This window comes from Podarcis bocagei (genome assembly GCF_964188305.1).
Source record: "Podarcis bocagei genome assembly, chromosome: 8".
NCBI lineage: Eukaryota > Metazoa > Chordata > Lepidosauria > Squamata > Lacertidae > Podarcis > Podarcis bocagei.
In genome coordinates, this window is record NC_138133.1 from 31316681 (window position 1) to 31344592 (window position 27912).

General features: G+C 40.4%; 2 protein-coding genes across 4 annotated transcripts in view; one reads left to right on the plus strand and one right to left on the minus strand.

Moving 5' to 3' along the window:
* On the plus strand, positions 1–27334 carry RANBP9 (RAN binding protein 9). Of its 2 annotated transcripts, none has more exons than XM_081206362.1 (14): positions 1–775; positions 4901–5012; positions 8553–8605; positions 9634–9801; positions 11754–11776; positions 14711–14895; positions 16324–16436; positions 17917–18025; positions 19609–19799; positions 20424–20571; positions 22457–22530; positions 25007–25158; positions 25784–25895; positions 26370–27334. In XM_081206362.1, the coding sequence occupies exons 1-14, from the start codon at positions 322–324 to the stop codon at positions 26498–26500; spliced, it is 2025 nt and encodes a 674-aa protein (XP_081062488.1). In that variant the 5' UTR covers positions 1–321; the 3' UTR covers positions 26501–27334. The 2 variants fall into 2 exon arrangements, with proteins under 2 accessions (XP_081062488.1, XP_081062487.1); XM_081206361.1 differs by having other exon boundaries at positions 4–775; positions 22457–22578.
* NOL7 (nucleolar protein 7) overlaps positions 16459–27912 on the minus strand; it is a 17121-nt gene continuing 5667 nt past the window's right edge. The window contains exon 9 of one of the 2 annotated variants that reach the window (XR_014011062.1): positions 16459–17137. The gene's annotated coding sequence lies outside the window, so the exon portion shown is untranslated. Of the gene's footprint in view, positions 17138–22283; positions 22537–27912 lie in introns of those variants that run through there. The other variant, XR_014011063.1, reaches the window with a different exon arrangement.

Consider the following 27912-nt stretch of genomic DNA (forward strand, 5'->3'; position numbering starts at 1 on the left):
TCTCTCTCCCGCCCCCCCCCCCAAGATCTCGCGCGCCCCGCGTCAACATCGCCGCGCGCAGCTTCCCGAGCTCGAGGCCAGCCGCTGCACGCACGCGCCGGCTCGTCATCGGCTCCGTCTGTTTCCAACCCCCCTGCTCGCCTTCGCGCGAGCTCAGTCGGGTCCCTCAGCCGAAGAAGCGGAGCCTCTCTTTGCCGCCTCTTCCTTCTTCCCCGGGTCTCACTCCGGTTTGGGGCTTCCTCTTCCCGTTTTATATTATACTACACCTCCTTCAAGCCTCCTCTCAGTTCACTTGGGACAGCGGACGAGGAGGAGGCCGGCATGTCCGGGCAGCAGCAGCAGCAACAGCAGCAGCAGCAGCAACTCCCGGCGACGGCTCCTCAAGCCCCGGGCAACCCTACTCCCTCACCGGCCTCGGCCGCCCTCCTGCTCCACCCGCCGCCGCCTCCCCCGCCGCCGCCGGCCACCTCGGCCCCGCCGCCGCCCCCTCCTCCGCCCGCTATCGCCGCCACCACAACAGCCGCCGCCGCCGCCTCAGCTGGGCCCATGCCTGCCGGGAGCGGCGGCGGCGGCAGCAGCAGCAGCGCCCCGGCGCCCTTCCCTCACGGCGGCGACCCGGCCCTGAACGAGCAGGAGAAGGAGCTCAAGCGGCGCCTCAAGCGGCTCTACCCGGCCGTGGACGAGCAGGAGACGCCGCTGCCGCGCTCCTGGAGCCCGAAGGACAAATTCAGCTACATCGGCCTCTCGCAGAACAACCTGCGCGTCCACTACAAAGGTGAGAGGGACGGAGGGAGGGCGAGGCCATCCCCGGCAGACAATGCTGACGCCAGTCCTGCAAGCTCCCCAACTCGCCCACAGATAGATCTGGTGGCACCTGCTCTCCCCCCTCCCCAGTTAACTCCTTCCTTGATCCTTTCTGTTTTTCTTTCTCTACGCCCCCCTCTCCCAATACCACCTCTTTGAGCAATCAGGCCTGTTCCGGAAGCTAGGCCTCGGATTACCTTTTAGTCAAACCTTCACTCCTATAATCTTAGGGTGGGGTGTATATGTGTGAGTAAAGAAAGACATTTGGGACTTTAATTTGAGGTCATTGCTCTTCTACCCCACTCCCCAAATCTCACATATCCTTTCCTTAGTGGGGGAACAGAAGCATCTTGAGAAGGAACCATCATGGGGGAGGGGGAAATGTAGAAAAATAGAACAACAGGAAATAGCTCTCATTGGGTCTTCCGAAGAATTTAGACAGCCAAGTGGAGACAATCTGGCTTTATCCCTCCCTCCTTGCTTGTCTCTCTCCACTGGTCTCAAATGTGTAAGGGACACTCGAAGGATCCTTTGCTTTCTGGTTTGGGGGAAGAGGATAAACAAACTCAGCCGATCAGTTCTCTTGTTGAATAACAGCTTGGGGTCAGGGGAGGAGAAAAGCAAGTCAGTCACTGTGACGTGTCCAATTAAAAATAACCAGTTATGGCAAGAAATGTGTGTTTGTTTAGCAAAAGTGCAAAGGTCAATACAGGTTGGAAGAACAAATGTAAAACTACTGAGCATGGAAAAGTGAGGAAAATAGGTTAGAAAAACATTGTTCATTTCCAGGAATTCAAAATGTTTATCACATTACAAGTAGCCCCAAAATATATTTTGACAGATTTCTCCCCCTTATGTTCACAAGCAACAGTGGGGTGTATTACGTTATCAAATAAAAGAAACTGAATTTTCTACTAGGGTGGGGGTTTCTTGTAACAGATTGGTTTTTTTCTGCAGCTTCTGGAAATGGCATACAAAACCCAGATACGATTTTAAATAGAGGAGGTGGCTGGTTAATGTGAATCTAGAAAAAAATATACCTATTGTATATGAAACTGTTTAAAGAGTTGGCAATGAAAAGCAGGTTCTTCTTGTAAGATTATAAGATGAGTATAGAAGGGCAGTGGGAAGCCTTCAGTGTAGTTAGACTTTGAAGAGTATAAAATGTTAAAATTGAAGTAAAATTACTGATGAACACAAAGGAATCTAAACCCAGAATCTAAAATTTCCCAAGCCCTCTGCTTAGGATGAGTGTCGTTCTGCTTTGTTGGTGTGTGTGTGTGTGTGTGTGTGTGTGTGTGTTCATGCATCCATGCACTGAGTTATATGGAAGTGCTGTGTTGTATGGAAACACTGTATATAAGAAAGTTGCAAGCATTACTTTGAACTTCCTGTTAGGTTCATGTGTGTAATGCTTTCAGCTTCTTTTTTGCTTGCTAAGGTATGGTTATTATGTAGTGGCCTACACTTTGGGGATTAATTTGTGGTTGTCTCAACTATCACTTGTTGTTGCTTTGTGTTACCTTGTGTGGTACTTTCTTAGTATAGAATACTTATGTCTTATGGCTTGACTTAATGTAAAACTATATTTAGTGGTGTCTTTTTTCTTGTGCTGCAATGCTCAGAAATAGTATTGCACTGCACTGCATTGCTCAGAAATAGTAGCATACATACATCATGGTGCCTACATTAATTTTCAGATCATTTAAGTGTAAATGCTGATTGTTCAATCCTATCCATCTCAGCATTGACTCTTAATGAACTGATAATATAGTTAGCTTTGGGACATTCATAAATAAAATGAAAACCCTACTTAAAAATTGCATTCTACTTAATATAGTGTAGACATTGTAAATAAAATACATATATGGAAACAGGTGCAGGGGGACAAGTTTCTTCTGCACCCTGAATAACATAAATAATGCATTTTAATACATAAATGTACTAGGCCCTGAACTGAATGCTGATTGTTTTGCTGTAACTTGTGTGGGCTGCCTGCTCTGTTTCTGTTTTCTAAAGTACCCACAATGCTATGTGCTTAAACATTTGATTTTTTATTTTTATTTTAGTTTGTTTTACACCTAATCTACTCCAAAGGGGTGGGGGGGCGAAGCTTTGTGTCACATGACTCAACAAATTAGCACTGTTCACAACCATACTCATAATAAATGGAGGAGAGGGTCTTCCTAATGTGACACAAGAATTGACCAATCAGTGCTGTGTAATCTACCTTTAGCTCCAAACTAGAATAACAAGCTTGCTCTAAGAGCAACACGTACATGTGTTTACGTACAGTGATTACCATTCATAGTGGGCTTGCACAACCTATGCATGTCTGCTTGTACCCTCAAGTTGCAATCCTGTGCCTACTTACCTAAGAGTAAGTACCATGGAATTTTGCAGGAGTTACTACTTCTGAGTAAACATCCATAGGATTGTTTGTTTTTTAAGTTGTAAATCCAGTAATATGTTTGTGTTAACATTTTCTAAGTGCTGAGACACAGCTGAATAACATATACAAAAATGCATCTTTGTTGGATGACATGCTGAAATATTATTTGATTGATCAAATAATATATTAAAATAAGTATTTTTTAACCCTTTCTTCACAATAAATAAGGAACTCTGGAGAAACTAGATAATTCATTGCTGATAAGATAATGATTTATATCTGTTGAACTACCAATTTAAAAATATTTGATGTTCAATGCTGATGGAATATTTTTATATAGCAGATGTCAAAGCGAAAGATGATACAAAACTTAGTGGCAATAGTCTTCTATGTTTTGCTTCGGACAAAGTTCCAGTTCACTCACTGATACGTTACTCTAGTGCAAAGGAAGAAGGGTTGCAATCAGATATCAAAATAATAAAACATTTCCAGACTGGGGCAAGGGTTGCCTATGTGGTGCCCTCTAGATGTTGCTGCAACTTCTAATCCCTGATCTGGGACTGATGAAAGTTGTAGTCCAACAACATCTGAATGACACCATGGTAGCAGTATTCTTAAGAGCATTTTGTCTCCAGTCTTCAGAGAGTAGCTGGAGGTGGGGAGACAAAAAAAGGTCCTTAATCTCAGGGTTGTGGGTTCGAGCCCCAAGTTGGGCTAAAAGATTCCTGCATTGCAGGGGGTTGGACTAGATAACCTTTGTGTTCCCTTCCAGCTCTACAGTTCTATGATTCTACCCAGTGCTTTTTTCTGGGGGTACGCAGGGGTACGCATATCCTTAAACATTTTGTGAATCTTAAGTTTGGCCTCATTGAGGGGCAGTATTTCAATATGAGTAGGAAAATGAGAGTACTCCTAAACATTTTTAAAGAAAAACACTGATTCTACCAGAGCTTTTCATAATACTCTTGACAGCTGATGCTTAGGTTCACCTTTGAAAGTATATGCAGATGTGGGAGTAACCCCAAATTTCATTTTTAAGATTCTGTATTTCTGAGTGAGATGATATGCAGGTATCAAAGTAACTCCTATGTCTGCAAATACATTCAGTGATCAGTCAAGATACTGGTCTGGGAAATACAACAATTCGCTTTTCTCGGTGGCAGGTGCCAATGCCTGTTTTTCTGCCAAGGCTACTTAAAACTCATATTCTCTAATTTGACAAGTCCTCGATGCAGAAACCAAGTGTCACAATATCAATACACTAGGAGTGCAATCGTGTGCACAGCTGGGATGATTAAATCCTGTTGAAGTCAGTGGGATTTAAGCAGCATATGTGCACAATTGCAGCTCAGATTATTAAAAACCATGTTGCATAATGCAGATATGTGGTTAAGCAAAATGTATGATCAAACATGATGAAATTTGGACTAGAGATTGTCTGATGTGAGGCTACATATCAAGTGGGACCAGACTTGGAGCAATGGAACTCTGTAAATAAACCTTCAAAACTTACCAACCTGCACATTTTACTAGCCTGCTAAGAGGCTTCGGTTTTGCAATGGATTTAGTATTGATTCCTAGGCAGGTGCCAATAGGATGTCTGGAAATAGTTAAGTGAATGTTTCATTTCCTAACTGTTTTATTTACAATCACACTTCTTATATTATATGAAGTAGTAAATGTGTATTTTAATATATTTTTCAGGCCATGGAAAAACTCCAAAAGATGCTGCTTCTGTTCGAGCTACTCATCCCATACCTGCAGCTTGTGGAATATACTATTTTGAAGTTAAAATTGTCAGCAAAGGAAGAGATGGGTAAGGTTTGAGTGCACCTTTGTTTCAGAAACAATTTAATTTATACAATACATCTATTTCTGCTAAAACAATAATTTAGTGTTCATGTTGAAAAATGTCCAGATTCTACTTTCTGTTCAGATCTGGTAAAAGTAGTAGATACTTAATCAAGCTCTCTCCACATGTTTAAAATTTAATCCTAGTAATTGATTTTAGAGTTGCAGACCCAAGTTTCCACAAATAGTCTAGAGAAATCAAATTCTCGATTCACTTTTGGCATGAAAGGTTACAATTGAATTTTAAGCAGACAATTCATTTCCATTGATAAGTATTTACTGTAACAGTCTGATGGAGTCCAGAATTGCTTGAGTTGTATTCTTTGCTGGCCTTTATGAACATAGGAACAGCACCTGGGCACTCCTTAGAGTGTTAGTAAGCAGAGTATAGTATTCTTTGGGTTTCCTTTCACTGTGATAATATTTTAGTGAATTTAGATGTTGCCACTCGTTTTAAATAGCTTACTGCAGTGTAGAATGTGAAAATTCTGATCTCTGTGATTGGAATTGATATGTCTTACTCTACAATCCTGCTTATCTAGCATGCAGAAAGTTAATATCTAGGACACAAATTGATCATAGCTTTCACAGATTGTTTTGGTGGCATCTTTTTCTGGGGCACTGATGTTGAAAAGTCTCAATTGCTGCCTGATTTAAAGAACCAGTCTTGGAAATATTATAACTGGAGTGCAGAACTGAAGTTCTTGATAATTCCAGCATGGGCAACAAAGAGTTTCAATTAGTAATTGCCTTTGGGAGAATCTCAAAGAAGTAATCTCGGAATAAGACTTGTTCTGACTAAAAGGCTCTCTATGCCGATAAAGCCATTCATACTGCAATGTTTTAACACCTTAATGTTTTGCATTGTTAGAGTCAAAATTTGCATCTGTGGTGGAGGCTATAATATGAAGTAACTGTTTTAGATGGCTTTGGAAGACCTAAGTTGAAGTAGGGACGCGGGTGGCGCTGTGGGTTAAACCACAGAGCCTAGGACTTGCCAATCAGAATGTCGGCGATTCGAATCCCCGCGACAGGGTGAGCTCCCATTGCTGCCAACCTAGGAGTTCGAAAGCACCTCAAAGTGCAAGTAGATAAATAGGTCCCGCTCCGGCAAGAAGGTAAACGGCGTTTCCATGCGCTGCTCTGGTTCGTCAGAAGCGGCTTAGTCATGCTGGCCACATGACCCGGAAGCTGTATGCCGGCTCCCTTGGCCAATGAAGTGAGATGAGCACCACAACCTCAGAGTCGGTCACGACTGGACCTAATGGTCAGGGGTCCCTTTACCTTTACCTTTAAGTTGAAGTATGGGTCTGGTGACTATGGTCGATTCCAGATCTTCCTATCTGCAAAATGTGAACAGATAGGATCTGTTGCAATGTGGTTACGACAGTGGTTGAGGGTGTGACAATAGGTTTGGATTATAAAGTGCTGTATGGATAACACAATAAGCACCTATGTATAATTCACAGCTTTTGTAGATATGGGCAAGTGCTAGAAAAGCTGAAAGTCAGTACAGTCATACCTCGTGTTGCGTCCGCTTCATGTTGCGTCTTTTCACGTATATCCCGCGGCAACCTGGAAGTACTGGAATGGGTTACTTCCAGGATTTGCTGCATGCGCAGAAGTGCTAAATCATTCTTCATGCATGCGCAAAAGCGCCAAATCGCAGGTGCAGCACTTCAAGTTGCATTTAACATTATGGGCGGGCCTCTGGGACGGATCCCGTCCGTAACATGAGGTACCACTGTATGGCAATGCTGATTTTGGACTTTGATCTTAAACATTAACTTTGGTTAGCCTGGATTCAGTGGGTATACCTGGTCAGTTTGCTACCTTCTATCCTGTATTTGTCAATGGTGAAACGGGAATATGTGAACTACAGTGGTACCTTGGTTCTTGAACAGCTTAGTTGTCGAACAAATCAGTTCCCGAACACCGCAAACCTGGAAGTAAGTGTTACAGTTTGCAAACGTTTTTCAGAAGCCGAATGTCCGATGCAGTTTCCACTTGAGTGCAGGAAGCTCCTGCAGCCAATTGGAAGTCGCGCTTTGGTTTTTCGAACGGTTTCGGGAGTCAAACCGACTCCTGGAACAGATTAAGTTCAAGAACCAAGGTACCATTGTATATCAAAGTAGCATTAAGAGGCTGAATAACATATGGATATATTTTGAAGAGTAGAATTATTACTGAAATGAATTTCATGTTCCTATAGTTTATTGCATTTATCTGAAGAAAATTGATTAATCAGACATGAATTGCCATAGTGATTGTATCTAGAGGTATACTTGATCAGCTATTGGAGCTTGATGTGTCTGATTCATGCCAGTTTTTACGTAGCTAACAGTATGTGGATCATAGACTGTGGGTTAGGATCTGGGAAGAACTACACTCACCAAGGTTCCTGATGTTTTCTACAGCTTGGTAGAAATCGTAATAGGTTTGCCTAAAATGCCTTTTAATTGTGTAATCCTGCATGTTTACTCAGAAGTCAAACCCACTGAATTCAGTCTGGCTTACTCACAAGAAAGTAGGTGTAGGATTTTAACCTCAGTAGTTTAATTTTTACTCCTTTTTATTGTCTCCTATTCATTGCATTTCACAATGTCCCTATACTTCCAAGAGGTATTACATAACTTGTTTTCTTCATGCTAGAATATGTTCCCTTGTTAGGAAGAAGCTCCTTTACTCTTTCTCTTCTTACTTAGCTTATTTTCTCTTAAGCTATAGCCTTACCAGCTAATAGTCCATGTTTGATGATGACACTTTATCTTAGAAATGCTGGCATGCTGCATTTCATTTGTGTATTGATCTTGCTGAGACATTAGGCAAGCTCTTTGAGGAAAATGCAGAAAACCCTGTTTAGCTAACAGAGTAGTGGGGAATCAGAGCTTGATGGATAGGGATGTTGGGGACCCCTAATCAGCTTTTCTTCTCCTGAAGGTATCAGTTCCTGTTGTGGATATTGAAAAAATAAAGTAACAGGTGGCTTTGTGCAATTTTTTCTTAGTGTTGGTTTGAGTCACACTGGGTCTACAAAAAAGTTACAAGAAGGAATAAGCTTTCCATTTCCCCTTCCTGTTTGTAGTATAGCCTACTACTTTGGCCAGTCCAAAGACCATTTTGGCCAATCCATGCCCATCTACCAAATCACCTCCTATTGGGTTACAAAAGCAGTGTAACCAAAATGCAAGTTTTTTCTCAATATTGTTCTTTTCACATGCATAGAAACATCCTGTATTTGCATTGGCCCAAGTTTACAGAAGCCAGTCCAGATTGCTTACACCACAAATCTAACTTCACACCTCTCAATGAAATGTGTATGTAGTACCTGTCAAAAGAGCATGTGTGATATATTGTGCTATATGAGAAACTGACTGTTAAGTTGTCATGCCAATCCATACCTCTTTAATTCAATAGTAGCAAATAGATTTTCTTGCAATGTTGCTGTTTTGAAGTGGTCATTTGAAATTCAAAAAGGATAAACTTTTTTTTTTCAATATTACAGTTATATGGGGATTGGGCTCTCTGCTCAAGGTGTGAATATGAACAGACTACCAGGTATGATAAGAAATCATTGTTTTGTATTAAAACATTGCTTTATTCCTGTGAGATGCTGATCAGTACATCTTTTTTAGATACTAATCCAGATAACCTGTAAAAACCTTAAAATCCTGTCGCTAGCATTTTGTAAGTTATGCCCGCACATGTGAGTGTAGGGTTTTGTAAAAATGCTCTCCAAGCAAGAAAAATACTCCAGCTGACACATCCATCACTTAATAAAGTTATCCAAACCTGATCCCACCCTCAAATAGTTTCTTAAATTTCCCTCCATAAGCAGTGATGGGAAGGTTTATCTTTCTCCTCACCCCAAGTTCCATTTCAAAACCGTTTTTATTTTCCTCCTCCTATTCACATTCCAGTACAATTCTATATATGTCTACTTAGGGGTAAAGTCCATTAAGCTTAAATGAGCTTACTGAAGGTGGTGCTGACTGAAAGGCACTTTCCCCATCCTCCCAATCTAGTATCCCGACACTTCATGGTTTCATCCTCTATCTCTGCATCACCTATTGCTGCCCCAGGCTTTAAAACTTATTCTCTCCTCCAGCCTCACAAATATGCTACCAAACACTCTGAAGTCTCATCTCTGTGCTTCTTTGTATTGCTTGTTCTATGATAAGAGGCCTTTGGATTTAGCAGCTTGCTGCTGCAGCTCTAATGCTACTTTGGAGTCTTTCTAATACAGCAAAGCATTTATACTCTAAAATTTCATAAATATGCTGAAGTACAGTTTTATGTTCCAAGTCACATACCCATATATTTCATTTTCTTAAAGTAGTAAAGTAAGTTTTAGCTTGATAAGATAAATATTGCATTACATCTGAATTTCCTTCCAGCATTCCAATACTCTTCTCCTGTGCTTGCCCCCCAGCCCTGAGGTTAAACTGTGTTTCCAGTTTATGCATAGTCTTATGCTTATTTTAGGCATATGCCTATGGCGTAACCTTTTTGAATTCAGTTGTGTTTATTTTCAGATGCATCATCTGATGTGCTGCAAAGCTAAATGCTACATGTTTTGTTTTAAGGTTGGGATAAGCATTCATATGGGTACCATGGAGATGATGGACATTCATTTTGTTCCTCTGGAACTGGACAACCCTACGGTCCAACATTTACAACTGGTGATGTCATCGGCTGTTGTGTAAACCTTATCAACAATACCTGTTTCTACACAAAGAACGGACATAGTTTGGGTATGAAGAAGAGTCACTGATAATTAAATGTACAGTGATGCCTCGCAAGACAAAATTAATCCATTCTGCGAGTCTCTTCGTCTTGCGGTTTTTTCGTCTTGCGAAGCACGGCTATTAGCGGCTATTAACGGCTTAGTGGCTATTAGCGGCTTTAAGAAAAAGGAAACAAACTTGCTAGAACTCGCAAGACGTTTCGTCTTGCGAAGCAAGCCCATAGGGAAATTCGTCTTGCGGAACGACTCAAACGGAAAACTCTTTCGTCTTGCGCGTTTTTTGTCTTGCGAGGTACCACTGTATATCAAGATGCCTAATGAAATGGTGATAGCACTCTTTCCAAATTTAAGATGTTACATATTACTTTGTTGTTGGAGCTCAGCACAGAAAGAAAACGTTAAAGAAAGTTCAAATACTGTTTCCTCAGTTCTAGGAGGACACTTGTCAGGGCTCTTGTCAGTAGCTCTTTGGGGTTTCAAAAGAGCTCCAAGTTTGCAAACGTTAATATACAAAATTGCTCACTTCAAAAGTGGAAGAAAATCAAATTCAAAATAAACATTCAGCCTAGAGGCAACTTACCGTATGACTTTCTATATCTCAATAATTAGGATCATATTTTCTTTCTATTCTGTTGCTCCCCAAGCCAAAATTCATTTTGCACAGTTCTTACGGGTTTTTATCAGCAAAACATAGAACAAAATTAATATAATAATGAAAACTGTAAATATATTGGTAATCTGGTACAGTCATACCTTGTGTTGTGTTAGGTTCATGTTGCGCATTTCGAGCTTGCTAATGTGGCAAACCCAGAAGTGTATACTTCCGGGTTTTCCTGCATGTGCATGCGCAGAAGCATTCTGTGCGCTTTGCACATGTGCAGAAGCGCTCTATCGCGCTCTGCGCGGAAGTGCTACTCTAGTTGCGGACTTTTCGGGGTGCAAACGGCACCCTGGAACGGATCATGTTCGTAACTAGAGGTACCACTGTAATAGCTTTGCAGTTGTTTGTATCTAGGCTTCACTTATGCTGTGACAGAAGTTAGAGAGGTAACTTTTGCCAGTTTGCCTTTCCCCTTGCAGCACTGTGCTCCTTCAGGAAGTCTGCTTCAGGGGGTTGGAATACTCTGTAGAGCAGTGTGGGAGTTTGTGCTGGAGGCTGATGGGAAAATTGGCAAAAGTCAATGTGTTTCCCCTGAGTCAAAAGCATTTTATGGATAGAAGAATCCCTTTTGCTCGTGGAGGTGAAATCTAGCTCTAATCCATGGGCTGGTTATTTTAAAGTAAAAAACAAATTCTCAAATACAGTGGTGCCTCGCAAGACGAAATTAATCCGTTCCGCGAGTCTCTTTGTCTTGCGGTTTTTTCGTCTTGCGAAGCACGGCTATTAGCGGCTTTAAGAAAAAGGAAACGAACTCGCAAGACGTTTCGTCTTGCGAAGCAAGCCCATAGGGAAATTCGTCTTGCGGAACGACTCAAAAAACGGAAAACTCTTTCGTCTTGCGCATTTTTCATCTTGCGAGGCATTCGTCTTGCGAGGTACCACTGTAAGCTACATACTGTTGCCATCTCCCTAAAACAGATGCTGAAAGTTAACTTTTATGTTAGTTCATTCCTTGGCAATACAGGTTTCTTAACAAGTTTTCCTGTAAACTGTGTAAACTATTATTTACCTGGTAAAACAGGAGTTGATAACCCCCTTGCCAACTCTGCATCCCTGTTTTTATTGCCTTTTTATGTTGCATTATCATAGGTACACTCTGCCTGCTTCTTAACTGCATAAGAGTACACCTAAGTAAATTCTAAAAAATGAGAATAACTAACCAGTAATATTTCCTGTCCTCTTGAGATCTAAGCTGCTCAGCTTAGATTATATGAGCACTAAGTATGTTGTATGATTAAAATACATTTTTCTATGTGACTGTGGCAGCACAAATCTTAATTTATATCTCTTGATTACAGGTATTGCTTTCACGGATTTGCCGGTAAGATAAACATACTAAAAAATTCAATAGCATTCCAATGTAAAATACACATTTCCCTACTTGTATAATATGTGTTTTTCCTTTTTTTTGTATTTTAAAATGACAACCATGGTAGCAAAACAACAATTTGCAATTGGAACAAATGTTTCTCATTTTTACTGGAGGTTTTTATGAAACTTCCAATTTTCACAAGAATATTGGCAAAATGCTATAAACATTGCCTTCCATTTGGTGTGTTAGTACATTGTGTTAGCATTTATGACTTTTGATGCTTCAGCAAATATTTAGATTGCATAGGAGTCACAAGTATGGGGACATAAGTTAGTAGCAGAGCTCATCCTTTGCATGCAAAAGGTCCCTGATATAATCTCTAGCAGCAGAAGGTAAGACTTGGAAAGACCTCTGTTGAAACCCTAGAGCAGTGGTTCTCAAACTTTTTTTCTCTAGGCCACACTTTCAGAATAAAAATTTGCTCATGCTACACCAATTTTTTTATTGATAAGAAATACATTGGAAAACAAAAAGAAACAACTCCTAGCAGTGCTTGATTTATAACATAGAACACAACTGCTTTTTAATATGATCATGGGGCATTCAGAATGTATAAAACAATGCAGCTATGTACGAACATTAATCATTCCCAAAATATAATTATAAATGAACCTCTTACGTACGTACCTTAAGTATATATTCAAACTCAGTGAGAGGTGTGAGCTTGCTTTTGCAGATAAAGTCGCTCAGATTCGAGAAGAGGTAGACTCCACCGTAGGAGCAGGGCCGGGGCGGGAGAGTGCTAGAGTCCTGTCTAGTCAAGTTGTGTGGGATCAGTTCCAATCTGTTACCCCTGAGGATGTGGACAGGCTGCTTGGACGAGTGAAACCAACCACTTGTCTCCTTGATCCTTGCCCATCCTGGCTTATAAAAGCTAGCCGGGAAGGACTGGGCGATGGGCTTTGTGGGGTGGTGAATGCTTCCCTCTGTGAGGGAGCCTTCCCAGACCCGCTGAAAGAGGCGGTTATTAAACCGCTTCTTAAAAAACCATCTTTAGATGCGGCCACGATAGCCAACTATCGCCCAGTCTCAAATCTTCCATTCTTGGGCAAGGTGATTGAGCGAGTGGTTGCTGAACAACTCCAGGCACGCCTGGAAGAAGCGGACCATTTGGATCCCTTCCAGTCGGGATTCAGGCCTCATCATGGGACTGAAACTGCCTTGGTCGCACTGGTTGATGATCTCCGGCGGGCTAGGGACAAAGGTGAGAGCTGTTTCCTAGTTTTGCTGGATCTCTCAGCAGCGTTTGATACCATCAACCATAACATCCTTCTGGACCGTCTTGAGGGGCTGGGGGCACTGTTATACAGTGGTTCCACTCCTTCCTCCTGGGCCGTGTTCAGAAAGTGGTGGTGGGGGATGAGTGTTCAGACCCCTGGGCTCTCACTTGTGGGGTGCCTCAGGGTTCTGTCCTCTCCCCCATGCTTTTCAACATCTACATGGAGCCGCTGGGAGAGATCATCAGGGGATTTGGGCTGGGTGTTCATCAGTATGCGGATGATACCCAGCTCTACCTCCACTGAACCAGTGAAGGCAGTGAAGGTCCTGTGTGAGTGCCTGGAGGCGGTTGGAGGTTGCATGGTGGCTAACAGATTGAGGTTGAATCCTGACAAGACAGAAGTACTGTTTTTGGGGGACAGGAGGTGGGCAGGTGTGGAGGATTCCCTGGTCCTGAATGGGGTAACTGTGCCCTTGAAGGACCAGGTGTGCAGCCTGGGAGTCATTTTGGACTCACAGCTGTCCATGGAGGCACAGGTCAAATCTGTGTCCAGGGCAGCTGTTTACCAGCTCCATCTGGTACGCAGGCTGAGACCCTATCTGCCTGCGGACTGCCTCGCCAGAGTGGTGCATGCTCTGGTTATCTCCCGCTTGGATTACTGCAATGCGCTCTCCATGGGGCTACCTTTGAAGGTGACCCGGAAACTACAACTAATCCAGAACGCGGCAGCTAGACTGGTGACTGGGAGCAGAGACCACATAACACCGGTCTTGAAAGACCTACATTGGCTCCCAGTACGTTTCCAAGCACAATTCAAAGTGTTGGTGCTGACCTTTAAAGCCCTAAACGGCCTTGGTCCAGTATATCAGAAGGAGCGTCTCCACCCCCATCGTTCTACCCGGACACTGAGGTCCAGCTCAGAGGGCCTTCTCGGTAGTGGCGCCTTCCCTGTGGAACACCCTCCCACCAGATGTCAAAGAGAACAACTACCAGGCTTTTAGAAGACATCTGAAGGCAGCCCTGTTTCGGGAAGCTTTTAATGTTTGATGTATTATAGTATTTTAATATTCTTTTGGAAGCCGCCCAGAGTGGCTGGGGAAGCCCAGCCAGATGGGCGGGGTATAAATAAATTATTATTATTATTATTATTATTATTATTATTATTATTATTTGCGGTAATCTCATTTATATTCGGTCTAATTTGAGTCAAACACTCGTCTCCTCAACAACACAAAGAAACCTTTCTCTTTTCTGATTTTTCATATTTGTCAGTTGAAATCCCTGTTCACAACAATATGTTGTGGAGATGTAGAAGAATAGGCAATGCTCTTGAAGAGAGACGTGAATACTGCTTCTGGTTGTGTGTATATAAAATTTCTTCTCTACTAATACTATACTATACTACACTACATTGAAATGTTTAAATATCACTTAGATTGCCCTTGATTCTTCCCGCCACACTTGCCATCCTCTTCTGCCACACCAGTGGGTGAGAACCACTGTCTTAGAGAATGGGTGGGCAAGTGTGATTCAGTTTTGTTTTCTGCTAGTGGCATTTGCACTCATTTTGTTGCTCTGTATATCCAGTAATTTGCTTTCATGCCAGTTTAAAGTAGATTTGGATTTTGAGAGATTAAAGTATGTATTGCAATTATCTCTTGCAGCCAAACCTGTATCCTACAGTTGGTCTTCAAACACCAGGAGAAGTGGTGGATGCGAATTTTGGACAGCATCCATTTGTATTTGATATTGAAGACTATATGCGAGAATGGAGAACCAAAATTCAAGCTCAGATCGACCGATTTCCTATAGGAGATCGGGAAGGAGAATGGCAGACTATGATTCAAAAGTAAGCATTTGAAGATTATAATAAGTCCTTCCTAAATTTCTATTCAAATTTAAGAGATTTAATTAGTCTCTTCAGTCTTAGAAATCCTAGTCTGCATATATGTTGTTGCATACTTTTATGTCAGTGGAGGTAAGTTTGCAACACCTGTTAAACTGTCATTTGTATTTGTCTGGTGACATTATCTTCATGTAGAATAATGTTTCTTCTTGTGTAGTGAAGGGGGCTAGAGAGAGGTACATGGATGTGAAAGCAATGCCTACTGGTAACTGCAATACCTTTTTCTCTCAAACTTCAGCAATGCAAAAATCATCCCATGCATCTATGCATCTTGATTTTTTAAAATCTGTGTCATGACAGTCTCCTTCAATATGTGTAAATTTGGATTAAGTAATATGAGAAGTAGCTGTTACCTTTTGTCAATCAATGATTCTAGGTCTGCTTCCTATATAATAAAACAATTAAAAGACTTGCACACTTTGTGTCACGCCAGTATCTGACAATAATGATAGAATGATGACATGCACATTAATTTCTGATTCAGTGCTATCAGTTTATACTAGATTGTGCCAGTTAAACAACAGAAGCACCTGACAATATCTCTTTTTGCTATAGTAGTAATGATGCCACCATACAAACTTCAAATACTGTTGTTTTTTGTCTCTTGAGTAGCTTCTGAAAATCTTGGCCATGTGCATATAATTAATTGATTGATATATTTATTTGCCCTCCATTTTGTATGGACATGGTGCTCCAGTTTTTACTGTTTCTGCTTTGGACGAGGAAGGGAGGAATGATACTGCACATGCTCTCCGTTCTGTAAACACAAAATTAACATACCATTTATCAGCCTATTTCTACCTTGCAGCTGAAGATGCTAAAGTTTGCACCAGCAACCTTAAGTGCAGTTTGTTTGCCCCTCCAGGGAACTGCTGATTGCTCCTCTTCTGTGTTAATATCCAGAACTGCCTTAGGTTTCAGAGCTTAAGAAATTTCCTATGCTCAGTGCTGCTTTGTATGCCTAAATTAAATATTTGATTTAGCAGCAGCATTAAATCACTTAACTCTTCTAGACTAGCTCCATTGTCTTGAATAGGAAGTAAGAGCAGGGGGTCTCAGGGTTGTTACCTTGGCCACTCTCATGTTTTGCATCTTCAGTATCCTAGTAACAAGCAGCCAAATAAATGTTGCTGCATACTTAAAATATACATAAGCATACATGTTTCATTTGAAAACATGAAAAAGTGGTAACTCTGCATGGAAGTTGCTTGTTTAAATTAATTTGTAGTGCTAAAAGTGAATATTAGAATATTATCCCAGGATGTTTCATAAAGTAAATTTACCAAAACCACTTCTCAAGGATTTTGAGTTCTTTGTTTGAAAAGTTGCCTCCAGGCTATGTATTTACTTGCATATGTTCACTTTTTACAGGATGGTTTCATCTTATTTGGTACATCATGGGTACTGTGCAACAGCAGAGGCCTTTGCTAGATCTACTGATCAGACTGTACTAGAAGAATTGGCTTCCATTAAAAATAGACAAAGTAAGTCTGAAAAATACTGTAATTTATTTTTAAAAATTCATTTTTATTGAATTTTCCACTTTAACAATCCAATCAAATCACATTAAATATTCCAAATTATACATATCAAATTGTCTGAATATTTTGCCAAATTATAAATTTTTAATAGGACTTCCTATGCTTCAAGTTCAGAGGGTTCTGATCATCTCATACTTCTACTGCTTTTCATAGTAATTTCCGATGGTTCCTCTAATTCTTTCTGTTGTTGACCTTCATTCTTTCACAGCCTCTGAGTTGTGAGTTAAAACAATGATGTGTTTCTGTGTGGATTTTATGTCTATGATTCTCCTCTGTAAGTTCGCAGCATCTCACACGCTGGTGTTTCTGCCGAATCAATCCGAAAGTCTTTTCGCTGCTGGCAGCCACCATCTTTACTCAGTTCCGATAAAATCAAATCTAAGCGTCTGCTTTTCCCAGACTGGTTGCATCAAACATTAGCCTTTCCAGGGGAAATTTACCAAATCAAACTGGAAACACAAATATAATGACATATTAAAGGCTTGCCTCCCCCTATGACGATTTGTAATTCTGCAGCCCGGTCTTGACTTCCAATCATGGTGGATTTCCAAATTAAAAGTGTGACACAGCTCCCACACAGATTCCAGAAAACTGTCCAAGGTTTTTTAATGTCTCTCCAGCGGTTAATGAGATTCTGCTTCTGTCTGATGTCCACACATTGGAGAATCTTTTATCCTCTTCCAATCAAATCAAAGATCAAAAGCCCTAATTATATAGTATTATTATTTTCACACAATTTATATATTTAGAGCCATATTATATTAACAAATACAAAACTTTCCAATCTCGCTTGTTATAGTTAATGTAAACGGTTCTTCGGGGGGGGGGCGGGTTTGCCAAATAATATAATAAAGCAAAGTACAGTAATAAGAGAGGCTCCGCCCCCCCTTTTCGTTCCGTTCCAACATACCAACTTAGATGTTCTGAAAAATACTGGATTTTGTTGTTGATTTGATTGATTGATTGATTCAATTTATATACCTCCCTAAACTTGGAGGTCTCAGGGCAGTTCACAGTTGATGTAAAGTATTTGTTGCAAACGTGTCTAGCAAAATCTGGTGAAAGTTGAGGACTTTTAACAAGAAATGTTTAACTACATCAAGGGTGTGGAACTATATCAGGGGTGCAGGCATTCCTCTGCTGGCCAAATTTGACAGGTGAATAGGACTACACACATCTGTCAATCACCTAATGTAACAGTGGCATCAGATGATAGACCACTGTCGGGTGATCTCTGTAACCACAGCGTAGCTTATGAATGGTTACATTGGTTTCTTTTGAAGGTACTCTCCCAGCACCATTCAGCTGATGGTTGCCTTCAAAGAGACCTGCTGCATTAGACAATGTGGGTTGCATTGAAAGAGCTTGCTAAAGCAGAGGGGGAATGTACAGTTCTTAATCTGTTTCTTCTTTTTCTCCACAGGAATTCAGAAACTGGTTTTAGCAGGAAGAATGGGAGAAGCCATTGAAACAACACAACAATTGTATCCAAGTTTATTAGAAAGAAATCCTAATCTCTTATTTGCTTTGAAGTAAGTCTTAAAGTAAATTGTTAGTACTGTAAATTGCTGTCTAATCGTTAGGAGTTTATGTGGACACCCTTACGACTTTCAAGCTTCCACAGTAGTGAATGATTTTATTGGTTATGTTAGTGCAGTGAATTGCAAAAAGTTACTTTGAGTATTAACTTTTATTCCTCAATCTTCAGAACTTCTTAATTTAATTTTTTAAAGAGCAAAGTTATAATCCTGAAAGTTCTGTAGCAGAACTTTTGGAATGTGAAGTTAATATCAGATTATACAGTGATACCTCGGGTTACAGGACGCAGGTGGCACTGTGGGTTAAACCACAGAGCCTAGGACTTGCCTATCAGAAGGTCGGCGGTTCGAATCCCCGTGACGGGGTGAGCTCCCGTTGCTTCTGCTCCTGCCAACCTAGCAGTTCAAAAGCACCTCAAAGTGCAAGTAGATAAATAGGTACCGCTCTGGTGGGAAGGTAATGGTGTTTCCGTGCACTACTCTGGTTCGCCAGAAGCGGCTTAGTCATGCTGTACGCCGGCTCCCTCGGCCAATGAAGCGAGATGAGCACTGCAACCCCAGAGTCAGTCACGACTGGACCTAATGATCAGGGGTCCCTTTACCTACCTCGGGATACAAATTTAATTTGTTCCGGAAGTCCATTCTTAACCTGAAGCGTTCTTAACCCGAGGCACACATTCCCTACATAGGCCTCCCGCAGCCCCGGAAGCGGATTGCGTTTATATCCCGGGGCAAAGTTTGCAACCTGCAACACCTACTTCCGGGTTTGTGGAGTTCGTAACCTGAAGTGTTCGTAAGCAGGAATGTTATTACCCGAGGTAGCACTGTACCTGGTTTCTGTGAAACTGCTAATAACCCTTCACACATCCCTGCCTTGGACAACTCTGTATGCCTGTTGCCCAACAATCTCACAGAAATCTACTTCTTTTTTCCTTCTATAATTTCAGCTTCTAACCAGGAAAAGAGAGAGGGAGCAAATGCCCCTCCCCACCCCCACCCCATTATCTGAGAATGAAGTACATAAATAGGTCTGTGCTAATTTGAAATACCTGGACCGGATTTTTAAAATATGGTGAAGTGCTGTCATGTGGCACTTTAAGAATTAAAAATAGTCCCCCTATTACTGGGGATGAGCAATACAATTCACCGCTTTCTCCTTCAACACTGGAGTAGTCTTTTTCTTGTACACTAAGGTGTGTGACTCTCCACTACTGGCCATGTAATCCACTTAAAAAGGAAGAATTAAAAACCTGCTGTAAAGCTTATGGGGCTTGAGGAAGCAGCTGCAGTTAGGAATTGAGAAAAGGCCCTTCCTCTGCTGCAAAGCTCCTTCATTTATTCCCCAATCTTCTGTTTTTGAATGGTTTCCAAGTGGCAGTTACTGTTACAGCTGTGGAAAGGCGGGGGAAGAAGTAGATGCTCTCATTCTGCAGTAATGATTATATGTTTCACTGACCTTCATTTGTATTAAACAGCATCCAAACTACTATAATGCAAATTATTAATAATACTGAGAGCAATTAGATTGTTGAAATTATATTGGCTTCATAAACTAACTCTTCTCTCACGTTTCCTAGGGTACGGCAATTCATAGAAATGGTCAATGGTACAGACAGTGAAGTACGATGTCTAGGAGGTCACAGTCCAAAATCTCAAGATAGCTATCCTGTTAGTCCTCGATCGTTTAGTAGTCCTAGTATGAGCCCCAGCCATGGAATGAATATTCACAGTCTAGCAACAGGCAAAGGAAGTAGCACACACTGTTCTGGTGAGTTTGAGCTGGCAGAAGCTGGTGTTATACAGAGGTGTTTCACTTCCGAATCTTCAGTTTTTCATCCATCTGTCTATTAGCATATGAAATGCTTTGTGTTGTGGCTGGTGTCCTGCAGTGTTGCCACTCAGCTCCTTGCTGGCACTAACAACTTTTCTTCTGCACGTGTCTTATTTCTAACAATAGAGACAGACATGTCCCATAGTGTATGGACAAGTGGGCCTCTCTTTCAATTAACCACTGCAGCTATTGCCACTGTCATAATTTTATTTAAGAAGCAAATAAGGATCAAGCAAAGAGATTATTCCAAAAGTTTAAACCTCATTACAGTTGTCTCGCAGGCAGAAGGAATGGTTTTTCTTGCTGCATCCCATGCTATCTAGACCACAGTAGATCAAATAATGGACAGCTTCTTCATACTACTGCTGGGGAGGGAGGAGAGATTATGGGAGGAGAGTCCTTTCAGGTGCCGAAAGACAGAAACCATATTGTTTTGAGGTTAGCTTGCCTTCTATGCAAAACCCATGTTGTATGGAATTATGAATATTCAAAATAAGCACACATTTGTAAATTCAAACACTAGATTATTTTTAAAAAGAATTTTTGCTTTTTGGGTTTTAGGTTTTGAAAGTAGTTGCAGTAATGGAGTGATATCAAACAAAGCATATCAGTCTTACTGTCACAGTAAACATCAGTCCACCAGTTTGAATGTACCAGAGCTCAATAATATAAATGTAACACGATCACAGCAAGTTAACAGCTACTCCAGGTAAGTACACTCATTCCAACCTGATACCACTGTTCTTCATCCACCACTGTTCGTGATTTATGTAATGTACTGATTTTCTAGGACAGGTAACTCGCATCTTATGTGGCGGCTGCGTTCCTAGCCATCACGCATATAAGCAAAATTGCATAAAGCCAGGATCCCCCAGAGCTGGGATTCACTGCAAGGTGGAGGGTTGCTTGTCCAGCTTTGGGAAGGCAGCACAGGGGTTTGGAGATGCTGCCAGAGCCCTTGCACCACCTTCCCAAAGCTGGGTCCCACGATCACAGCTTTGCATAGATGCAAGGGAGTAAGTAAATTGGAGAGTGGGTTGTTTTCCCCACCCATGCAAAGTTGTGATCACATAAGTAAGATAAGTGCAAGTGGTGAGTTACCTGTATAGGCTATTATTACAAGCTGCAGTGCCTCCATCTCACCCTAGTGGGTGGGCTTCAATTCAAATATTTTTCTCTCTGCTTTTAGTATGGGGTATGCACTAATCAATCACTACTTTCCCCACGTCAACCACTTACTATTCAGGGACTTTTCTCCCCATTCTCATATCAACTGTAGGCAGCCACCATTCTTGAAACTGCTGTACAGCACATACTTCTCTGTGAAATCCCTTTCCCTGTCTTAACCCCCTGTACAAAGAGAGAAAGTTTAGAGGAATCTACATACCACCTCTGATGTGGATATATTTCAGATACTCTGTCTGAGAGGAGAGAAACTGGACAATCCCATACATGTCTATTTTTAAAAAATTAAACACACACACGAGCCACAAATAAAATATTTTTCACATGTCTATTTAGCATTTCTATATTTTAACTTTTTTAATTCTTGCCTGCCTGGAACCAATGTGGATAAATGACAAACTTTAGCCCTACTGATGCATTATCCTATTTAGGTCCTATCTATGTTGATGTGGTGGAGGGTCATGCTTTTAGCACGGCTCCCAAAATATGTACGTCTTTTGTGTGGTTGTCTGCAGAGAAATCCCAGTGTTTGAAAATTGTGAATATGACCAGAGGTGAGAATATATTGGATGTACTCTACATCTGAATGGGGCTTATATTTTACTTGGTGCACCAGTTTCTGATAAGGCTAAGAAAATGAGCTGCATAGGTTAAGTGTTCAGGAGCAACAGGGAAAGCTGGTCCTGTTTCCTGTAGTTATGTATTGTGCAATTACAAGAACTGTTGCAGAATAAATAAAAAGTGGTGACTTTGGAGATTCACAGCCCACACTTAACTTTTTAGGAGCTCATGTTCTGGCTTTTAGACAGGCCTGGTGCCAGAATATGGCATATTTGGAGAACAAGTGCCACGGTCCCTGCAGGCTTCACCACCACTGGACTGCCTCCATCATGTGTTTCTGTGAGGCCCATGATTGCTTAGCTTGCTTTCTCAGCACTCTGAATAGTACACCTACATACATACCACCCACTGCCATGCCACCCACGTGCTTCTGTCAGGGGCAGCATAATTAAGATGGCAGTGCCAGCAAGCTCAGGCTTATGGGAGCAACCTGCTTGAGGTGGGTTTGCTTTTATACCCTTTGATCCACCCTTTATTAAGGAATCTTCATAATGTATTGAATTCATCATGAAATTCAACTTTCTCATATTCCAATAGTAATGTTTCTTACAACACTTTTGGATGCACAAGCTCACACAGAGAACTAGACTATTCAAGGAAGAGCTCTGTCACCCCATCAGTCAAGTGATTATTTTATTTTTTTACCATAAGTCAGATGCAGATGTGTGGTAAAATAGGTTTTTATTCTTCCCCAGTTGCATTGTGGGACATAGTGAGGTGCACATTTAAAAATGAGACCCCCATTCCAACTCTTTATACACTTAATGATGCATTTTTCCTCTTCTCAGCAATGATGTAGACATGGAAACAGATCACTACTCCAATGGGGTTGCAGAGACATCATCCAATGGCTTCCTTAACGGTAGTTCTAAACATGATCACGAAATGGAAGAATGTGACACTGAAATGGGTCTGCAGCAAAATTTCTTACATATTTAATATTACTATCACCATTTTTTTGTTTTGTTTACTTGCAGTTATTTCCAAATGATATTTAGGCATACCTAACCTGTTTTCAGGCAGTTTATATAGCTCTGAAGTGCTATAGTCAGTGGAAAATCTTTATATGTAACGTCCACATTTATAATTTACTTAGTTTGCATTGGATTATTTTTACTCTGCGGTGCTTCACTATGGCTTGAAAGACTCACACTTCCTTCCCATTGTTGTAAAATATCATATGAGTTTGCATAATCTTGGAAGGGATGGAATTGTCACACAGATGCTGCTTGAAATGGCTTCAGCGTTACACCTTTTGCTCACCATAACTCCTAAGTGGTTCTTATTGTGTGGAATGTCTTCACACCAGCATCACACTTTTCCTGCTAATGAGTAAGGTAGAAACAACTACATCAGCTTTGCCACAGCCCTCCTGATGTTTTAGATTACAACTCCCATCAGCCCCAGCCAACATGGGCAATAATTAGGCATGATGAGAGCTGTGCTCTAAAATATCTGGAGGGCACCAGGTTGGAGAAAGTTAATCTGCATAATGAGCTATGTTACTCATTTTCCCAGTGTCATAGACCAATGAGGTACAAGGATGCTGTCTGCATCTGCGTGATTGAGGTAGTGTGCAAGTGTGCTTTTGATGTCATTCCCCAAATCCTTCCTATCTTGCAGCCTTATAGAGCATTTAGGTACAGAACAAACTTAATTTGTTTAAATGGATCAGATAAAGGAGAACTACATGTAAAAGAGAGCAGAGCAAATTTAGCAAATGTCTGTGCTCCATTCTGGATAGTTTTTGTAAATTTTCATCATACTTTCCCAAGTTGTACCTTGAAAAACAAAACACACACCTACTAACACTACTGTAAGAATTTTTGATTAGCTATTGTTGTAGGTGTGTATCAAAAAGTGTCTGTGACAATTAATGTACCTCTTCTATCTACCCCCCATCCACATTTTTGGCACTACTTAGTTAAAAAACAAATTCCGGGGAATATCCAAATACAAGATTCAGAAGCACTTTCATAAGAAAAAAAGATTGTTTGCCTTGCAGAAAGCAGTTACATTTCTATAGCTACCAAGCCTGAATCAGGTCTGGAGCCATAACCTTGGTAAAGGGAGGCATTTCCAAGAAAGGAATATATTTACTCAGCTGAAGTCCAAGAATCGGGAACAGTTAGTGAATATCCTTTGCTTTAAGAATTATGGGTGCTTATTTCTATAATTTTAGGGAGGGTGTGCTGTAAACACATTCTGGTATTTCTCCATAGTGTGTCAAATTACAGACAGATGTTTATCAGGTTTTATCTAAAATAAAAGCCCACTTGTTTATAATAAAACTTCCATCACCATGATTTGGAGGAGATCCAACCCAGCACAAGGACTTCTAGATTGCAGGGGAAATTGTCACCACTTTCATGCCCTGTAAAAATGTTTATGCACAAAAAGGCATATTCTGTGAAACCCAGCGTCTGTCTACAAGATTAGCAAGATGCCTTGCTATGTGGTGAGCCCAGAATATCACATATCAAATACTTCTTTAATGCATGAGCAAGTTGCAGAATCAGTTGCATGGTTTAAGATAGCTTATCACAGAATAGTATATTTAAATTCATTTAATCAATACAAACTTGCCTAATGGGAAATGTTTGATACGACTGGCTAAATTTAAAAACAGAACACACAGAAAAAGCAAAATAAAGCTTGCTTCGTTACATTTGCAGTAATATTTACAGTGGTCAGGATCCAGTTTCATTAGCCCAAGAAAGTCTTGCTTACCTCATAGACAACTGCTTCTGAATTTGAGGGAAGTTTCAAAAGCAGTTGATAATATGACTTGGATGACTCTCTTCCCCTCCTCCATCCTCTGGGTTAGTATAGATACACTAAACAAACCTAAATTAGTTTTTATTTGAGTCAGCAGACCTTCCTTGTAACCAAAGTCTATCTTAGATACTTAAACAGCTCCGGCTTGTGTTTTTATTAGACCACTGCTATCAAGACTTGTCAGCTACTAAGAATAATGCACTTTTGGCATTGACCTCAGTTTTGTAGAACTTCTTCCCAAGGAAGCTTTCCAGATCCACATTCTTGGCTCCTTTGGAAGAACAATAAAACCATCATTCTGTCATACCTTTTGAATTTTGGATCTGTGTGTGTGTTTTATGTGGTTTTATCTGGGCTGTTGTCACTTTTATTGTATGCTGCTTTGCAGAGTTCTCAAAGTTGAAAAATGGATTAGAAATTAGTCTTAAATCAGAAGCCCAAACCCTGAATTGATCAACCACAATTATTACTTTGACCTAATTCATTGAGTTTGTGTGTAATCAAAACACTGTGTTCTCACTGCTGTGCTGTTTAGTGATAGTGCCTTATCATTCTCACAGAGGTTGATTCCAGTCAGTTAAGACGTCAACTGTGTGGAGGTAGCCAAGCAGCTATTGAAAGAATGATTCATTTTGGCAGAGAATTGCAAGCCATGAGTGAGCAGCTAAGAAGAGAGTGTGGCAAAAACACAGCAAATAAGAAAATGCTCAAAGTAAGTTAAAAGGTCTTTCCAGTAAAATATGAGCTTGCGCTGATATCCACACTGATGTGCAATCCAGTCTATGCCAAGGAAGAGGGTGATGTTTGCAGTTCTCAGCTCACTAGCTTGTTATCTGTGAAACATTAATGTGCTTGCACCTATTTGTGTCAAATAGCCACCCAAATAACAAAACTAGTACAATGTGCAGCTGAAAAGCAGTTTGATTTGTTTTTGGTAGCTAGTATAGCTTTGGTTTTGAATTCTGTGTGGAGGAATGAATTGGATCATACTTAAGGAAATGTAGTGGAAAATGACTATATTAAACCAGAGAGTCGGAAACGATTAAACAACAACAAAAAACCAGTTCCCTTTCTCATAAGCACTTTATGTCCCACCCCTGCTCTGATAGTGAGCACTTGATCTCATATTGTGTAGTTGTTAGGAACTGTGGCTTTTTACAAATGTAACAATCATTTTCATGATTTTAAAAGAGAATTTGGAATTTACATTTGGCAAATAATAGTGCCCTCTACCAAAAGCTCAATTTTTTTGCAAGATAAAAAAAAATGCAAGTGTACTTGATTTTAATCGGATGATAATTTGATAATGACAAAATTAAGCCCGGATTTCTCAACAGGATGCATTCAGTTTACTTGCATATTCAGATCCCTGGAGCAGTCCAGTAGGAAATCAGCTGGACCCCATTCAGAGAGAGCCTGTGTGTTCAGTTCTCAATAGTGCAATACTAGGTAAGGCTTGCCAATTTTTTCATAGCACATTTGTTATTGTAAGTTAACCTAAAGCAATTATGGTGTTGTATGCCAAAAACAGTATTGTTGAAATTGCAATGGCAATTTTTGGCACTTAACCAAATCCCTTTGCCGTAAATGTCAAAGTTACACACTCATTTTCATTGAAGGATTATTTTTTGTATGACGTGGTACATCAAATGGCACAAATCTTAAATTTGTCCAATTCTTAAATTCTTACCAATCTTGACTGGTAAGATTCACAAGGTTTTGATACCATATAATTCATGTATGGTTTATGTTATGGTAAAGTCTTGTGATGTGAAATAGTCAGTCTCTTTTGGGATGCTGGGAAGAATTTAAAGTCCAGTTTGGTAACTGCAGAGGCACAATATTTTTGTAGGAAAAGTATCTGGTAAGAAAGATTTTCCCCTCCCCTGATCTTAAGTGTAACATATTATGTAATCTTTTCAGAGACACACAATCTACCAAAGCAACCTCCACTTGCTCTTGCAATGGGACAGGCTTCACAGTGTCTAGGATTGATGGCCCGGTCAGGAATTGGATCCTGTGCATTTGCCACAGTGGAAGATTATCTACACTAGCTATGCATATGATGATGTCCAAGGTGTATAATGTGGCTATATTCAACATGAAAGTAGACCAGCTCTGCTGAATGGAGTTTGGATTTTTTAAATTATGTACTAAGGACAGGTCTGTTGCTTTACATTGCTTCCTAGTTTACAGCATGACGCAAATGATTTTCTAACCTACTGTTAGGATAAATTTTCCATCTTTAACCAGAGTTAAGTATCATTGGTAACATCAGATTGACAAACCCTTGAATTGTTCCAGACAAACCAAAAAAGTCCTGCCTTCATGGAAGGTTGGACGAAATAGATGATGTTGTGGATGTGTTAGTATGTGGGTGATGTAAACTTCAAGCAGGATAATTTGCCAACTTCCACCCCCATTATTACATAGATCAATCAGTGTAATTTGCAAAATGCATAAGTACCTGACAGTTTGGCTGTATAGTATTGATGGGAAGAAATATTTTTAATGTGTACTGTAAAACTTGAAATACTCAGGAGCTGAGTGAATATGTTTGTTGCTACTTACAATCTCAACCTGCTTCCTAGTGGTTTTTGTTTTAACATGGTCTTTTCAACTCTGTTTCCTGTTTAACTGCAGACAACTTATGTTGTAGACTCACCTGTTTAACTGTTGTATTATAACAGTATTATATGTCAACACAGTGTGGTTATGGCCTATTTATATAAAAACCAAATATTTAGTCAATTTCAGTCTTAATTTAATCTTTGTACACCCTGCATTTTTAAAAGTGCTTAAATGAGTACTCTATTGCAATAAAATGTAGTGATACCATAATTAACCAGCCATTAAATACTTCTACATATGGTAGGATGGCTACCTTACTTTGCTTGTGTTGTGTTTTGGACTTGGGAGTAGTTAATTAAACATCTCCAGTTATGAAAGTCATGACATGGGCTGCAGGGGATTCCTTTGTGTTAAAAGGGTTTAAAGAACCTTTTGATGAGAGATCATAGCAGTCTAGGTTCACTTTTTGTCTTACACTGCTTTAATATTAACTGAACACCAATGGGGGTGGCATAGCTTTATCAGAAGTATTCATTTTCACAGTGCAGCTTGTATGTGAAAGTTGAAATTCAGGGCCAAGAAAAACTTGATTTTGTAATCCGTATTGGTTCTTTTGCATTTTTATTTTAGCAATTGAGATTCCAGCAGATATTGTTTACAAGCATATATGCAATTATTAACCTAGAGATTTGTTAAAATAAAAACAATTATGAAAAAGCTGTCCTGCAGAATTGTAACCCTGCATGAGACATTCCAATCCTTTAAGGATTTAAGGAATAGAATTGCATTTCAGCATTAAATTTAGCTTAAATGTGGAAAGCTAATAAAGTACACTGCACCGTTTAGAGGAGAAAAGCAGGATAAAAATATGACAGTGCCCTTAATACTTTATAGT